Source organism: Poecilia reticulata, chromosome 6, assembly GCF_904066995.2.
Source record: "Poecilia reticulata chromosome 6, P_reticulata-male-v2, whole genome shotgun sequence".
Classification (NCBI taxonomy): Eukaryota; Metazoa; Chordata; class Actinopteri; order Cyprinodontiformes; family Poeciliidae; genus Poecilia; species Poecilia reticulata.
Window position 1 is genome coordinate 9,865,298 of NC_088835.1, and position 16,858 is coordinate 9,882,155.

Genomic DNA, 16,858 nt, shown 5'->3' on the forward strand with positions numbered 1-16,858 from the left:
TATTTCTCCTTGCAGGTTTGCCAGGAGCTGGTGCCTATATCCAGTGGTCATTGGGTAAAACCTGGACAGGTCAGCAGTCCATCACAGGACAACACAGAGACGCACTCACATCTAAGGACAACTTAGAGAGACCAGTTAGCCTAGCGGTCATATTTTTGAACTGTGGGAGGAAACTGGAGTACCTAGAGAGAATCCATCCTTATGTTCAGTATCACATAAGGCTGCTGCACATATAAAACACTGAAAGATGGCAATATGTACTATTTAGTAGCACAATTGTTTGTTATTGAATCAGTAAAAAAACCAAAAAAAAACCACAGTGCTTCACAATATCTATTAGTGAACATCTTACTTCAGTATTTGGAAGTATAAAACGGAGACAGGAACATTATCCCTTTGTATTCCTAAAAGATAACATCATAGCAATTACCAAATGCCACTGATTATTAAAACTTGTAACTATGACGTGCTTCTCTTTGTTTTTAGTTGCTGGATTTTCACATTTTCTGTTACAAATACAATGACATTGCCCCTAAAGTTGATGCTCTAACAGGGGAAACCTGAGCTTGCTGATAGAATGTAATGAGTACAAGCATAAACTTTTTATTTTTACATCAGTTTGTTTCTCATTAAACCAATGGGGGACACCAAGAAACATATTCTTCAACATGTTTCTCAGTGTTTGGGTGGATAAAATGTAAAGAAACACATCAATATAATCGTGTCTGAACAGATAGCATAACAACAAATGGCGAAACTCGCTGGTTTTCCAGCTTGACACCATGATGCGCTCTAGAAATTTGCGTTTTCTAAACGTAATAAATTTATGGCTCTCATGACTCCTGCAGGAGTCTTGTTACACATCCTTTAACTTCCTGCGCAGTTTTCTTCCCTAGGAAATGCTTGTGTTGACTCTCCCTCCACCGTCTTCTTTTGTAACTCAAAGCTGTGTGTTTTTTTCATGCAGGAGAAAAGAGTGGGGAGCGTTTCTCAGAAACATCTGTTCCCATAACAAAAGGCCGATGGCAGCACGGCCTCTGTGGAAACAAACTCTTCCTGTTTACCACCCAAAGTTCTTCACCTTTTACGATGTAACTCCATATTGACCTAGCCGTGCCCTCTTACCAATTAAAAAATCCAGTTGCAGATGCCTAGTTTGAGACTAAACCTCTAGTGAAAACAGAAGTTACAACAGCAATAACATATTTTTAGATTCTGTTTACAGTCACCTCTAAGGGTCAGTCCAGTTGGTATGCCTACTTTCAACTATACAGTAGATAATTAGCAATGTAAATGTTACATTTTCTGTCTTGTGTCAGCTATAAAAAATGAATTAATGTTGTTTCTTTAATGCTTAATATCCCGCTGAAACACATATTTGAATGTGAACTATTTATTACTGATCTTATATTTTTTTGAGTTTTTCTTCTGTGTAGCTTAAATGGTGACTTCATACCAGCCGTACTAGGATATTTGCCTGTACTTTCAGATTGTAATATCACTCCCTGTATGAAAATGAGTAAAAACACTTTTGGAGAGTAAAGCAGATCATGTGCAAATAAAAGAAATTTCAATTGAAGGATTTCAATTTTCCTTCTTTAACAAGAAAATATTGTTTTCCCAAGGCTAAGATTTATAATATATCCTCAGTGAAGTCATTATCATTCCAACATTAAATATTCTCGTTAATGAATTACATTTTGTCTTCTCAACTCCAGCTGTGCAGTACACACATTTTTCTTGCCACTCCTGCTCTTGGGGAAGCAATTGTTCTCATTTTTATGGTGGGTAAATTTAGACAGAATCTGAAGATGATCGGCAATGAATTCAATCACTTTGGTGTTTCCAAAAAAATCTTTTCATTTGTCATGTTGGAATTAATTGTTAACGGGTCCTGTGTGTCCACCAGTTTCAGGTCATTGGTTTTCTGTCGATCAGTTGTGATCGGACTCTGAATGTCTGTTGAGTTATTTTCTCGTTGTTGGTTGTTGCAGTTCGTTACGGTGTCCCCCCTCTGTTTAAACGAGTCACATAGAGGATGACGGGTGTTTGTAGATATTTCTGTCCTGTGGATGCATTCCAATGCGTTTGTGTCTCCGTGTTGAAGACGGGCCGTGTGAGAGCCAGGAGACGCCGTTTATTTGCCTGTTGTGGATGGGCCGTGTTTGATAGAGGAACGGGGGGCTGTTTCATGCCTTACAGGAGCTGTTCGTGTTTATTTTGGGGGGGGGATGGATGTTTATAGGTCTTGTACCTCTCTTGGGGTGGTCTGCTTCGAGAATGTAAAAAAGAAAAAAGGAGGACTTTGTCTGTGTATTTTTCCCCATTCTTGTCAGTGGAGGATGCAGTGAAATATATTCAGCCCTCTCTCTCCAGTTGGCAAGCTGAAGCAGCAGACATCCACTGTTTCATGACCAGATAGAGAGACAGACGACTGAGTTAGGAGGTTTTGGTTTCTCTCTACAATGGTAGTCATATTTTTAGTATCAACACAAGGATATTACCCAAGCTTATCAAGGTAAGAGAGCTTTAGAATTAATCCCATTTAAGATTTCTTAGTATTTCTTTCTCAAGTTGAAATATTGAAACATTGAAATATTCACTCTTGTTTTTCTAGAAGAAGGAAAAGAACGATTAAAATCTTTTTTGACAAATAAAAAAAAACCTAATCTTTGATCTAAGCTATTCTATTGTAGCTCTGACTGAATGTTAAGGGTCCTGCTGGGAGGCAACCGTCCCAGTCATTTCACTCACAGATCTATTTATGTGTTGCCATATACTTAGCATCATCCACATTTTCTCTGACTCTGACTAGCTTATCTGTTCCTACTCAAGAAAAGTATCCCCACAGGATGCTGGTGCCACGACCATGTTTCACTGTGGGGTTGCTGTGCTTAATACGTTTTCCACCAGCTATATGCCTTAATTTTGGCTTCCTCCAACAAGAACAATTTCTTTTATATATTTCCTATGGCTTTTGGCAAACTTTAGATGGTATTTGGGATATTCTTTCATAAAGCCCAGATATGTGCAGGTAAAGTTCTCCATTGATTTATTCCTGACCTCTCTGGTGTGTTCAGGACTTAGTGATGCTATTTGTTCTCAAATATTCTCTAACTTTGAATCTGTTTGTCTAAAACAAACAGGTTAAAATCTGCACAAATTGACTTGTCCAATTAGGTGACTTTTGAAGTCAGTGGGTTGTACAAGGTTTTATTTAGGGGTGTCAGAGCAAAGGGGGAAAAAAACCAAAAACTATAGGCCACATTGTCCTGATTGTATCTGACAACAGCATGATACATTGCAGTTTGTGGTTGTAAAATGGCAAAACTTCTGGAAGGCACTGTCTGCAGTTGTAAGTCACAGAATAAGAAGGTATTCAAATCTGTAAAACGTCACTGTTTTCTCTGAATTTTCAGACAATCCAAGTCAACACCCAGAGGACAGAACGGGAAACAGGAAACGTGTCCAGGCTCTCAATCTCAACAGCCTTCATTCAAAGTAAATCACGATGCCTGGATTTGTTTTATAGAAAGATGTCAGACTTCCCCACCTCCTCCACTCCCACCCCCGATCCGGGTCACTGCGACTACGACGACTGGTATCCCTCCTTCTCCATCATCCCGTCTTTCTATATTCTGGCCTTCTTGGTGGGTTGCCTTGGTAACACCTTGGTGCTCTGGGTGTACCTGCGTCGACCCGACGGGATCAGGATAGGAGAGCAGTGTTGCTGCTGTTTCAGAGCAGATCGCCAACATGCGCCTTCTCCTTGTAAAAACAAACCATCAGGACGGAGTAACAGAGCTTCCTCTCATTCCTTCACCTCTTCCTTGTGCCCTCCCTCAATCCCTCAGCCCTCTCGCTCCCTCACAGATTCTCTGATAGCCAGTTTGGCGTTAGCTGACCTTTGCTTCCTTGTAACGCTCCCTTTATGGGCTACCTACACAGCAATGGGCTACCACTGGCCTTTTGGGCAACCCCTTTGCCAGATCAGCAGCTTCCTCACCGCTCTCAACATGTACGCCAGCGTATTCAGTCTGAGCATGCTCAGTGTGGAGCGGTACAGGGTCCTGAAGGGACGCTGGCACTCCGGCCACCATCCCTCGCCGAGGGGTCCCAACAGGACGCTGTGGATACTGGTAGTGGTGTGGGTGGTAGCAGCGGTCCTGGCTCTTCCTGGCTTGCTGCTGCGTTCCATCAGGGAAGTGGAACTTGACCCCAAGTCTGAGGATGACCCCAGATCTGTCATCCTTTCCTGCCAGATGGATTACTCCATGCTGGTTGGGGGAGATCTTGAAGAGGATGAAAAAGGCAGGGCAGAAGTGTGGTGGGATGCCGTGTTGAGCATAAAGTCAACCTTAATTGGCTTCCTGCTACCTCTTGTCATCCTGCTTTTCTGCTACTGCTCATTGGCTCAGCTGCTCAGCAGGCACTTTGGACGTGGCCCCCGTCCCGACCGCAGGCGCCAGCGCAGACTCCTCAGGGTCATTGTCACTTTAGTGATGGCCTTCTTCCTTTGCTGGATGCCACTCAACGTCAACAAGACTGTCTACATCCTGCTGGAGTTGGGCTTTGTCCCGTATACATGTCCTCTACACCAGGCTCTGCTGGCTGCTCATCCGTTCGTCACCTGTTTGGCTTACCTCAACTCCTGCCTGAACCCTCTGCTCTACGCCGCCTGTGACCAGTCATTCAGGGAACAATGCAGAGCAACTCTGCTCGTGTGGTGCGGGATGTGCAGAAGAGAAGCAGAGGGAGAAGGGAGGAAAGAAGAACACGAGAAACAGCAGAGGAGCTCGACCTCTCCAGCAAGGGCACGAGAGGATGAAGAGGAAGAGGACAAGTTATGAGAAGGAAAAGGAATAATAAACTCTTCATGTTCAGTTCAAAAGCAGAATAAAATTGAATCTAAAAAAAATAAAAGAGAAACTAAATATTTGTTGCACATTGTTACGTCTAAAATTCCCAGCTGCCTGAGCATTTGCTCTGTCCAGCTTGTATGAGACTTTTACAGTTAACATCCAGAAATGGAAATGTTCAAACAGTATTTTTCCACGGGGTACTATCGAGATGTTTCCTATAAGAAAATGCACATGCTTCCTAAATTATTTGAGGCAGAAATAATCTGGGGTCAGATAAAAGCTTCTCATGATACATGATATGTGATACATTCAGAGGGTACTTTGTGTTTGTTGGTTTGTGTTGCACTACTGTTTTTGACTTTTCACTGTTTATCTTTCTTTATGACAATAATAAAAGGCCACATCATATTGAAATTTCCTCTGTTGACTTTTTTATATGCGACATAAACAACATTAATGATAATGAACGTTTTTTTGTTTGTGACCTTTCGAATACAAAATCATTACAGAAATTTTCAAAATGATACAATTAAGAAGAAAGAAACACTTCAAAAGAGATACAAGTCAAAAGTTGTAAAAATACACTAATGACTCATAAAATAATTACATTAAAAATAAACTATGATTTAAAGACTGCAAATGGAGAAAATTGATGTGTACATCTTTGTCCAAAAGAAGGTAAAAACTTCAGTTGTTGATTTTGCATAGCAGTCTCTTCATGAAACTGTTGTACAACAGCTGTGTCTTCAGTCAGAGGCGTCTTACAGATTCTCTGTAATGACTACAAAAAATCATCCCAGTGCTAATTTGAAGAATTAAAGAGTTATGAGTGAAATAACTTTTCTACATAATTACAGTAGTTCCAAGAACTGCTGTTATACGTTTTAAATCAATAGGATAATATTTGAGGGGAATGGAGAGGGTATGCATATTTTGGCAGGCTGGAGATATTGCCCAAAAACGCATCCCAGTGCTAATTTGAAGAATTAAAGAGTTATGAGTGAAATAACTTTTTCTACATAATGAGAGTAGTTCCAAGAACTGCTGTTATAAGATTTAAATCAATAGGATAATATTTGAGGGGAATAGATAAGGGATGCATATTTTGGCAGGCTGGAAATGTTGCCCAAAAACGCATCCCTGTGCTAATTTGAAGAATTCAAGAGTTAAGGGTGAAATAACTTTTTTTTTTTTACATAATTTGAGTAGTTCCAAGAACTGCTGGTATAAGTTTTATATCTATAGAATAATATTTGAGGGGAATAGAGAGAGGATGCATATTGTGGCAGGCTCAAAATCTATTAATGTCAAAACATGCATCCCTGTGCTAATTGGGGTAAATAAAGAGCTTAAAGGATTTAATCTCTTCTACGTAATGACACTTGTTCTCTGAGCTAATGCCCTAAGTTTCATATCAACAAGACGGATGCAAATATTTTCAGGCTCATAAATTAAGTTGCATTTCCTCCTACATTAATAGACTAGAACTGAAGCATAATATAAAATGTTCTACATAATGTGCCTCTGTTGTAATGCTTTTGAGCTATTATGGTATCAAAAGACAAAGCAGAGAATTTCAAACCATTTGCGGAGAACGTTTACAACACATGGACTGAAAAAAAAAGTTCGACTCATATGTGTCAATAAAAGTGTAAAAACCGTATTTATTTCAAATAATTTGCGAAATAAAACCCACCGTATTAAGGATTACATGGTTGAGAAACGTGATAATGTTACAAATATCTTTAAAATTTCCTCTTCGGTCATATTTTTATCCGTTTCCTCGTCAATATGCGAGAGCTTAGAGCGATGCGCGCTCCCGCGACAGGGGGTGCGCATAACACCTGTCAGCCCTTTTAGAAATACCGGACTCCGTCCAGTAGATGGCACTCATTCCCCCTTAGAATGTTAACTTCGCACTGGGTGCATCTCAGATGAACTTTATGTTTACATGATTCTTCCTTAATCAATGTCTTCGGAGGTACATGCATGCTGCACACAGTTCAGACTGTTTTACATAAAGGTTTGAAGTAATCCATAGGAATTCTTTATTCGCGCTGTAAGATCCAAAGTCAGGATAAAATCTAAACTACCGAGGAGCTTTTGTTGTGATATTACTCTACACGTTCCGGAGTATTGACAATGGGAACAGCTCTGATTTATGATGAGGAGATGACCAAATACAAACTGCTCTGGGTTGAGTGAGTATCAAAAACATGTTCACATCGTGTGAATCGGATTTGTTGACTTCTTTAGCCTGGAGGATACTATGTCGGCTACATGTATATGTTGTTATTCCTACAGTAGTCACAGTTAACTTCACTTACTAGATTGCTGTTACTTCACTGTCACTTTTTACCAACTGCTTGCTAGCGCTTTTACGACATTTTTAATGTTATTTATGAATGTTTTCAAATGTTACCACATACATTACTGTTATTCAACTCTACAAATGAGCGGTTTCTAAATTAAACATTTCAAGCTGTCTTTAGGAGTAGGAACGGATAACACCTACCCATAAATTAAAAATGTTTGTTTTAGAAAATATGCTTTTAATATTCCTGTTTTGCTATCGTCATTCCTGCTTTTCCATATTTAAACGAGGTATTTTCAAACAGAAGTAGAAAAAACTTCTGTTTTTTTTTACTTCTTTACTTATTTAAAGTGTACATTTAAATAAAACTGCCACCGTTTTAGTTTTAGAAAAGAAAAATTGCATTAGAAATGCAAAACATAAACTTATAAACTTAATTGATTTTATTCAAAACAAGACAGCAAAAATCATCCAGTCCTGCTGCAGAAATAATGTAATCCATTATTGTTAAATACATATTTCTACTTATTATAATATTATCTAGACTTTGTATGTAATATTGTGTTACTGATTTAAGTAGAAATATAACACAAACACCCAGTTAAACTCAGTTATTTGTAAGTGTTGGTCTTACTCTTCAAAATACCCTATTTTGCCACTCTTGTCTTTATGGATTATACACATACAGTTTTTATTACACCATATTACAATAATGATTTATAATTTAATATTAGCTGTTTGATTAAAAATGCTTCCAAACAGACAAACTAGACTTTTGCTTAGAGGAAAAACTTTAAAACTTTTCCATCACATTATAGTAACCTCTTGCTGAAAACGTCTGGTGGGTTACCTACTTTTATATTGATAACTGTGACTGGTAACATGATGCTTACGGCTATATTACTTTGTTTTTGTTTCTGCAGCCCGGCATGTAAGATCGAGGTTCCCGAGCGGCTCTCGGTCAGTTACGAGGCCCTGGTCAGGACGGGTCTGTCTGACCGCTGTGTCTCTGTGCCGCCTCGTGAGGCCTCAGATGCAGAGATCCTGCTCGTCCACAGGTCGGTCCTGGCTGCTGCTCTGCGCAGTGCCGGCCCCTTGAACACAGGGTCCTTCAGCAGATATTTGATTCAGGGTATCCCATCTCCTACTAGCACAGCCAATCAAAACATCGTTTTAAATGTTCCCAGTTTGATTGTGTGCACATCCAACGCCTCTGACTTTCAAGGTTTGCTAGTTACAGGCATTCATGTGTGGAATAATTGTTGTGAGGAGTTAAAGCTGTGTTTTTCCACTTTTTAAATAAAAACTAAATGTCTAAAAATGTTTTGTTAAATAAATACAATTAGGTTTTATTATGGTTGTTTTTCTTTTATGAGTTTGTCTACAGACTCATACAGAATTCTTTAGAGATGTGTTTTAGAAAAATACAAAGGAAATATTCTGCTGTTTTGGTTTTGTTAACGCCGTATGTGTAAAAAAAACTTATGCTTCTAGTTCAGTCTATGCTTTGTGTTCTTGTCTTTGGTAGGAATTTTCAATATTACCTTTTCTGCTTCTGTATTACGTTTATCTTGTTTTTTTATTCTTTTTCTGTTGTTTTGCTTTCTCTGTATTGTTTTTTCTTTTTGGAAAAAAAAAAGCTAAGAATGACAGAAGTAAATAATAATAAAACTTTTGTAACTATAGCATATAAACTTACAGCAGTAGTCAATATAATAATGAAATACCAATATTAAACTATGCTTTCTAATGTAATATCTCAGCTATTTTAAAGAATTTCAAATGGGGTTCATTCTTTATAAATGTAACGTCAAATTTACATGTGCGCTTGGGGGCCCCCTGCTGGTCTGAATTCGTTCCTGCATTGATTTCCCTCTGGAACTGTTACGGTTCAGTGAATTTATTCACCTCCTCATTAATGTGAAATAAACATTCTCGTCATGCTGCTGTTTACAGTGAGGAATATCTGGAGGGTGTGAAAAAGACTCCGCACATGACTTTGGAGGACTTGAAGGAGTTCACCCTTCAGTACGGGGACGTCTACTTCCACCCAGTTAGTCCCCTATTCAGTGTTTGACAGTTGTCCCTCTTTCACTCTCTGGTTGTGTTCCTCACTTTTTTATCTCCTGTTTTCTTAATTGTTTACTGCTGTAGAATATCTACCACTGCGCCAAGCTGGCTGCAGGCTCTGCTCTGCAACTGGTGGACAGTGTCATGACAGGGAAGGTCAGGAATGGCATGGCTCTGGTTAGGTAAGGGTCGAAACGTGTAAATTATGCTTTGCATTGTTTATTTCATGTCCCTGCTTTGTTGCAGTGAGGCTTTTAACATTAACCGTAACATATAGGAGGAAAAAAACAGAGTAGAAACGGTAAATTTTAGCTCATGCTACGACTAGGAATGTGTGTCGTGTTGTCGTTTCTAGACCGCCGGGACACCACAGCATGCGCAGTGCTGCCAGTGGTTTCTGTGTGTTCAACAATGTGGCCATAGCAGCGCGCTACGCTAAGCAAAAACATGGAGCCAAAAGGTATTTTGAGCCTTTCTTTAAAATCTTTCTCGCCGTTTGTTTTATTTTGCCGACTTCTTCTGGAATCAGGTTCACTTAAAGCAGCTTAAATGTTTCTTCTTCAGGGTGCTAATAGTAGACTGGGACATACATCACGGTCAAGGGGTGCAGTATTGCTTTGAAGATGATCCGAGGTGGGGCCCGTTTGTCAAATAGCAACCTGTGAAAGTCTGAGAGGATGCAACAGGTTTTCTCATGTTTTATTCATTGAGGGTTTCATGGTGTTCTGCAGTGTTCTGTACTTTTCTTGGCACCGCTACGAGCATCAGGAATTCTGGCCCAATCTTAGGGAGTCAGACTACGATTGCGTCGGCAAAGGAAGCGGAGCCGGCTACAACATAAATGTGCCATGGAATGAGGTGAGCAGGTAGATAAATGGACTGGTGTATTGATTTTGTCGGTATTAATACCAATTGGTGGGTTAAGGCGTGAGATCACACTCACTATCCTACTGTCACAAATGTAACCATGTTGCATTGCCAAAGGTATGCTCACTTATAAACCCTGAAATGTTTATTGTGTTTGCACTGATGGAAGGATGAATGGTGGTACAGTCAGAATCTACTTACCGTTTTTGTCACGTTTACAAATTTATGATATTTATAATTTTGATTTTATTTTGAAATAAGGGATAAATATTTGCTCACCAGAGTCGTCATAATATTTCAGGTGGGAATGGAAAACGGCGACTATCTGTCGGTCTTCTGCCATGTCCTCCTGCCAGTAGCTTATGAGGTGAGACATTTTTGGGACACATTTATTTAAGACTGAAGGGTGACCATGACTTGTTGCTCTTTTGATTCTTCCTTGCAGTTTTGCCCAGACTTAGTTTTGGTGTGTGCAGGCTTTGACTCGGCTATTGGCGACCCAGAGGTACCAAAAAACAGCAACAGAAATTCTTCCTGTGCAAAGCGAACTTATTTACACATTGCATGCATGCATTCTCTCTTACAGTTCTATCTTATGCCATTGAATTGGCATCAAAAACATCCATGTAACTTGTTTTGTTGGGGGGTTTTTTTCCAGGGAGAGATGTGTGCCACTCCGGACATCTTCGCCCACTTAACTCACCTCCTAATGAACCTTGCTGGAGGAAAACTGTGTGCTGTGCTGGAGGTATGATTAACAAGACTTAGCAGTCGTATTTAACTGACTTTGAAAGTATTTTATGTATTTTTATACTTTTCTTTTAGGGAGGCTACAACTTGACTTCTCTCGCACAATCCGTGTGTCAGACTGTTCAGACTTTGCTCGGCGATCCGCTGCCTCAGCTCGCAAACGTCAGGAGTCCCTGCGAAAGGTCGGTCAAACGTAATCTGAGCGCTACAGGAAGCCGTGTAACATTTTCCTTCTACCTGGCAATTACGCTGTTACTTTGTCCTGATCTTTCTCATGAAATGAAAACAAGCGTCAAGTTTGTGGATGCAACTTGACAGAGAAATAGAAATTTAAGCTGTGTGAATCTTGAAATCGGTGGGTTTGTTGCTGTTTTTCAGTGCGCTCGAGTCTCTTCAGTGTGTCCGATCGGTTCAGAGGCGGTACTGGTCCATCCTGAAGCATGCAGGTAGAGCAGCCACGCAGCAGTTGTTCAGATTTACTTTGCTATTCCAGCACGACACAGAATATGCCTTTTTATTCATTAAGAAAAGTGCGATAATGTTGTCTTATACATAAGTGCCTACTTTTTGTGTATATTACAATCGTATTCTTACTGGAGCACAACAACTCCTGCCATAAGCTCATGGAAGTAGAGAGAAACTTCATCTTTTTTAAGATGTAGAAAAGTTAATTTTAGTTCCTTATTTCTATACTTCTTGTCTCGTGCGGTTTCTCGTTTCTCCAGCCGATTCACCTACGACAGACGTCAGCACCAAACGGATCAAACTGGCAAAAGCAGAGGAAGAAAAAGCAGAGACGGCAGAGGAAGAAAGAGGCCAGGAGGAAAAAGTTTGGCCTGAGCCTGCAGAGCGTTTGCGTCCTCCCGTTTGTTCTGCGTCGGTGCTTCCTGACGACGCGGCTTGTCCAGACGGATTAAAACGCCTCGTCTCCTCCAAAGATCCCGAACCGCTTCTAGTCAGCAGAATAAAGTGAGAGGCACTTAAGAGTCGCACGCCTCGTTTTTACGAGCGTTTTCACGCTGCTCGTTAAATGAACCGTTTCCTTGAAGGAACCGTTCCACGGAAGATGCGGGTGATGCGGATGGTGTCGCCACCTTCTCGAGACTTTACACCCTGATTGAGAAAATGAGAACAAACGAGGTAAAAATCAAGACATTGTTTGGGTTCCTTCTCCCTCTACTGGCTTGTTGTGTGTTGATTTTATTTGAACGGTTCTCAGATTGGCAACGGCGTAGCGCTGGTCCCCGATGTCGCCGCAGCCGTGGAGTGTGTTGTCCAGGATCTCGGCTCTGACCTCGTCAGCCGGTATGGAAGTCAAATCTTACGCAGACTGTGTTGTATGTTTTGACAAAAACCACACAGACATATTCCCGTTGAGCTTCACTTTGAAAGTAACTGATCAACATTTATTAGAATACCCAGTTTAGTTTCTCAAAAATAAATGAGTAATAAATGCTTTCAGACCTGAATTGTTTCCACTCGTCTTCCTTCAGGGTTTTAGTTGTTTGTGTCGGCAAAGAGGAGCTGAATTGCGCCACGGCTGATGGGTAATAGTGATTTAAGCCATATTGCACTTTTTATAAAAGTTTTTATGGAAAGGATTTTCAGCAAGAATCACAATTTTATTTAGAAAAAAATCTCTGTTTTAAGGAAAATGCTTGTTGTACAAATCAGCAGTGAAGACAAAGAGGAACAGAAAGGCAAATATTATATTCCAGTGTGTTTAAAGAAGGTGAGATAACTTTAAAAAACACAAACACATTACTGAATGCATCTCACAAACATGATGTCTAGTTTTCTTGTCCTCTCAGGGTTGTGCTGACACAGTAGGATTCATCCAGGCGGTCTTTGGTCTCCTCCTACCTCTGGGATACGAGTATGACCCCGGTCTTGTCCTTTTGGTTCGCATGCCAGGAAGCGGAGTGGGCGACTGTATGTGGCAGCAACTAATTGGCCTGCTGAAGGGCTTCGCAAAGGGACACACTCTGGTTCTGATGCAGGTGAGACGACCGGAGCAAGTTTGAAGTCTAAGTCTTCACAAACTTTATTTTTCTTTGGGCTTCAGACGAATGATGAGGCATGTATGGACCCTACTGCCTCCGCCCTCCTTGGGCACCCTGCGCCTCCTCTGCAGGAGCTTCTGACTCCGCTCCCAGACGATGGAGGTGCTTTGGAGAGAATGAGAGAGAGGCTGCAGGCTCACTGGAAAATGCTGCAAACAACAGGTGAATGGATTTGCTGCAACCCTTCCATGGTCGGCCACATCCCCAAACTCTCAAAACTCAAAATTACATGATGTATACTCACAAAAACTTGCATGTGTGTGTGTGTCTTAAGTATCTTCAGGAAATGGAGAGACTGCTAAAAGCTGAAGCCGTCCTGCTGCTGTTTGTCTTTGTGGAGCTGATGGACGATTTGACATATTTGACATTCGGCAGCTAGTAAACCCCACACTCTGTTCATTTTTATATGCAAAGTGCTGTTTTATACTCATTATGTTTCAGTCAATGATTTTCATACATCCTTAAATGTATTTGTTCTAGCCAGTCTAATGCTGTACGAGTGAAACTTTGGTCTGGTAGTTGCTTTTTTATGAGATGCTAGGCGGCTAACGACGTTGTACCTCTTGTGGCGTCTAAACGTCATTTCCGGGGGTCTTCTTGGATTGCACGTTCACCAGTTTATTACATTCCGACAAGACAAAACCCAACAACTCCAAAGAACACGACAACAGTATTTACACGGACTTTGCCACGACGGTAACTTGAATGCTCTTCTGGTTTTAACACATCCCTATTACGTGTCGCCCCGTGGCTCATTTGAGCCCACAGCCCCCTCTAGTGACCAAACAGGGATATTACATGTGACGCCTATAACTGCTCTGTGATAGAAATACAAAAAAAAAAAAAGAGTGAGATGGTTTTTTGGTGATTTTTCATATGTTGAAGCAATTCATCAGATGTAAACCAAAAGTTTGGCACCTATTTATAATTAAAACAGACCATATTAATGATGTGTTTATGTGTGGTTAGGAAATTATTGATGTTTTGCTCTGGAGTGTGCTGGCCACTATGGGAGAAAATAATATTTGAGAGAAGTGAAAATTGTTTATAAAGTAGTTAGATGACAATCCTCAGCCTTAGGGGATGCTTTGTTTCTTTTTAATTCCCACTTTACACTTAATTTAGTTATTTAATTCAGTATATGTCAAACCATTCTTTATTTTATTGGGTAGCTCTCTCTTTTCCTTCTGTTTTTCCTCTTTGTCTTCTTCTGAATTCTGCTTTTTTATTATCATTCCTGTCATTTGGTGTTCCACCCTTGAACATGTCTTTATGTGTGTGCAAAATATTAGTATTTCAACAAAATACATCCCAGTGCCGATGTATGTCACATCGTTTTGGGCTGTTTATGCATTTAAACTTCAACTGATACAACTACAATAGCAACTTCAGAAGCAATTTTGCTCAAGTTTTATCTTTAATGTAGTTTTTCTTTTGTTTGTTTTAAATCCACGTTCGGTCATAAGCAAATATACCACCTCAGATATTCTCATGAACCTCAAATAATGTTTGGTTTAATGTTCTTAAGCAAGTTGCAAGTCACATCCAAGAACAGGTTTCTGGCATAAAGCTGGCTCCATGTATTACCACTCTTCTTAGTTGGTTTGATAATTCATTTAAAGAGGTTGATTTTATGACTGTATAATGTAATCCACATTTCCAACAAACCTGAGGTATGGCATTTTAAAATGCAAGAGGTGTGCCGGCTTTATCAATTCCTAAGCTGGTTTTGATGTTTTTTTTTTATTTTTTTTTTATTTATTATTATTCTGTTTTAACAGCCTGTTATGTTCAGGTTTCTATCATCTAATTCTTCATTTAAGACGAAGTTTTAAAAATGTTGTAGAAGTTTCAACTATTGATCCAACAAGTGGCTCATTATTCGAGTCTCCAATACTACAGAGTTCGAGGAGGACATCTAGTGGTCAAAAAATGAAGTGCAACTTCCAAAATGGAGTAGAATTCCATATGTTGGCAAAGATAGTGTTATATGTGTATTATAGTTTTATATAAATAATATAACTTTGGGGCCTGAGTATCATAGTTGGGTAGTAACTACTTTTCATTTTGGTCTTTAACATACCAAAATTTCCACTTCATATTTTGGTCTGATCATGTAATTTTTAAATATGGAATGATTGGTGTTTTGGTCACTTGCTCAATACTTGAGTAGCCTTTTTACCGAATACTAATTTACTCTTACTTTAGTAATTTCTTGGACTTGAGTAAAAATATGTTGAAGTAGGATCATTTTTGGGTAGTCTGCCTACCTCTGAGTGTTTCAAACGTCACTAAAATGCTTGAAATGTCAGCATTGACGTGATGAAACCATGCCTCGACAGAGTGGTTCATACATTTCCGTTCATACGTTGAACCGTCCTATCACCACTGAGCAAGATAGTCCCACAGCATGATGCTGTCACCACCACACTTACCATCTGGGATAAATTTGAAAGCCCCATTTCAGATCCTCCATTCTCTTTTTTATCGTGGTCTGCTCTGATCATCAAACATTTCTCTAACACAGTTGTCTTAATTGTCAGTGTGGTAAACGTCACAAATTTCTAGGTTTTAATGTTGATGTTACACACTAGATTTACCAGTGTAGACGCTGAAACTGATGTTCCCAGCATCTTCCAGTTCCAATTTTCATTCGTCTGACGGTAACAGTCTGGATTAGACGGATGAAACTTGGACACGGTTGGATGTTCCAACAGGAAAAATGATCTCAAACACACATCAAACTGTTTCTTGTAATGGATAAAACAGACTAACGTGAAGCTGCAGGACTGATCCAGACCACAAGCCTGTCAGAAAAATTTGTGCTTGAAAGCAGTATGTTTTCCAGGAAACCAATTTAAATGCGCTTTAGTATTTCTGATTGAAAGAATGATCGTAAATGCAGACATTTTTTAGGTCGTAAGCTTGTTGGAAGCTGCAAAAAGCCTGTGGTAGATAAAAGTACAGCACTCGAAAGGGACTTTTAACCAAACCTTGCTGGGGTGAATATATTTGAGACGATATGGAGCAGAAACAAAATGCACAAGCTGGAGTTCACTGAAAAAAGGACCCTGTCTTTTTCCAGATTTTTTTCAAACGGTTTTATTTTTGTTTTTATGATTTTAGAGTACAAAACTGCAGTGAATCTGCTTCAACTGAAGTTGGGCCTAAACTGTATTATAGGAAAACACACACTTCTAAAAAATGGTGTCCGAGTTTGAGAGAGCGGTGTTAAATGGGGCCTTTTTACTGCTTTTGTGCCGTGTAGAGTTTCTTGCATAAGGCAGTCTAGAAATGTTAGAAGGGATTGTCCCATGCACTCTTTAAAGTGCACTTTTTGCATATTGGTACCATTTTTTACATAGTAAAAAATTCCAACTTGCAGTTTTAGTGGACCTATTAGGTCTAGTTAAACCTGAATTCAAAGGCTGTCTACAGAGAAGAGGTTGTGAAACTGGCCAAATTAGATTTTTATATCTATATAAAAAGCATTTAATCAGTCGGTGAGTCAAAAACAAAATACGGAGGGGAGAAATGTTAAAACATAATAAAGAATGTCAATTTAACAAATCAGCGAGAAAACCGCAGCATTATTAGACTTTTGCGTATTAGAAGATATAAACGAAAAAGAGCAAGAAACCAAAACGTTTTCCAAACTCACTTTTCATTTTTCCATACTATTCAATAAATTGCAAACTTTTCCAGATTTGTGTGTGTGTGTGTGTAACCTAAACCTATAAAAACACACGTGGGCTAATTTTAGCTAACAGACAACATGAACGACATCTGCAGGCCTGTGGGTGGCGCTGTGGGTTAGCCGCAGCGAATAGAGACTTTTTCCTCCCATGTGAATCATCAGTATTAAAGCCAAACCACCGCGGCTGCCTCCTGGAAGAAGCCCGATTACTGTGCCGTGTGTGTGTGTGTGTGAG

General features: G+C 39.8%; 2 protein-coding genes across 4 annotated transcripts; both read left to right on the forward strand.

Moving 5' to 3' along the window:
* Window positions 1-9: 9 nt before the first annotated feature.
* On the forward strand, window positions 10-13,880 carry hdac10 (histone deacetylase 10). Of its 3 annotated transcripts, none has more exons than XM_081607849.1 (20): window positions 10-69; window positions 8,100-8,234; window positions 9,133-9,229; window positions 9,331-9,428; window positions 9,602-9,706; window positions 9,811-9,879; window positions 9,978-10,104; window positions 10,415-10,480; window positions 10,559-10,618; window positions 10,772-10,861; window positions 10,939-11,045; window positions 11,242-11,309; window positions 11,589-11,832; window positions 11,913-12,003; window positions 12,083-12,168; window positions 12,357-12,410; window positions 12,514-12,595; window positions 12,675-12,863; window positions 12,929-13,088; window positions 13,201-13,880. In XM_081607849.1, exons 3-20 carry the CDS (start codon window positions 9,170-9,172, stop codon window positions 13,233-13,235), a joined length of 1,791 nt encoding a protein of 596 aa, XP_081463975.1. In that variant the 5' UTR covers window positions 10-69; window positions 8,100-8,234; window positions 9,133-9,169; the 3' UTR covers window positions 13,236-13,880. The 3 variants fall into 3 exon arrangements, with proteins under 3 accessions (XP_081463975.1, XP_081463976.1, XP_008430990.2); XM_008432768.3 differs by lacking the exon at window positions 10-69 and adding an exon at window positions 6,760-7,063; XM_081607850.1 differs by lacking the exons at window positions 10-69; window positions 12,929-13,088; window positions 13,201-13,880 and adding an exon at window positions 6,757-7,063 and having other exon boundaries at window positions 12,658-12,838.
* On the forward strand, window positions 3,500-5,276 carry aplnr2 (apelin receptor 2). Its single transcript, XM_008432771.3, has one exon. The coding sequence runs from the start codon at window positions 3,537-3,539 to the stop codon at window positions 4,848-4,850; it is 1,314 nt and encodes a 437-aa protein (XP_008430993.1). The 5' UTR covers window positions 3,500-3,536; the 3' UTR covers window positions 4,851-5,276.
* Window positions 13,881-16,858: the final 2,978 nt, after the last annotated feature.

Coding starts and splice junctions, on each gene's coding strand:
- aplnr2 (XM_008432771.3), top strand. CDS start 3,537: ATGTCAGACTTCCCCACCTCCTCCACTCCCACCCCCGATCCGGGTCAC.
- hdac10 (XM_008432768.3), top strand. CDS start 7,005: ATGGGAACAGCTCTGATTTATGATGAGGAGATGACCAAATACAAACTG. Junction 7,064..8,099: donor TACAAACTGCTCTGGGTTGA/GTGAGTATCAAA, acceptor TTGTTTCTGCAG/CCCGGCATGTAAGATCGAGG. Junction 12,169..12,356: donor GGCTCTGACCTCGTCAGCCG/GTATGGAAGTCA, acceptor GTCTTCCTTCAG/GGTTTTAGTTGTTTGTGTCG.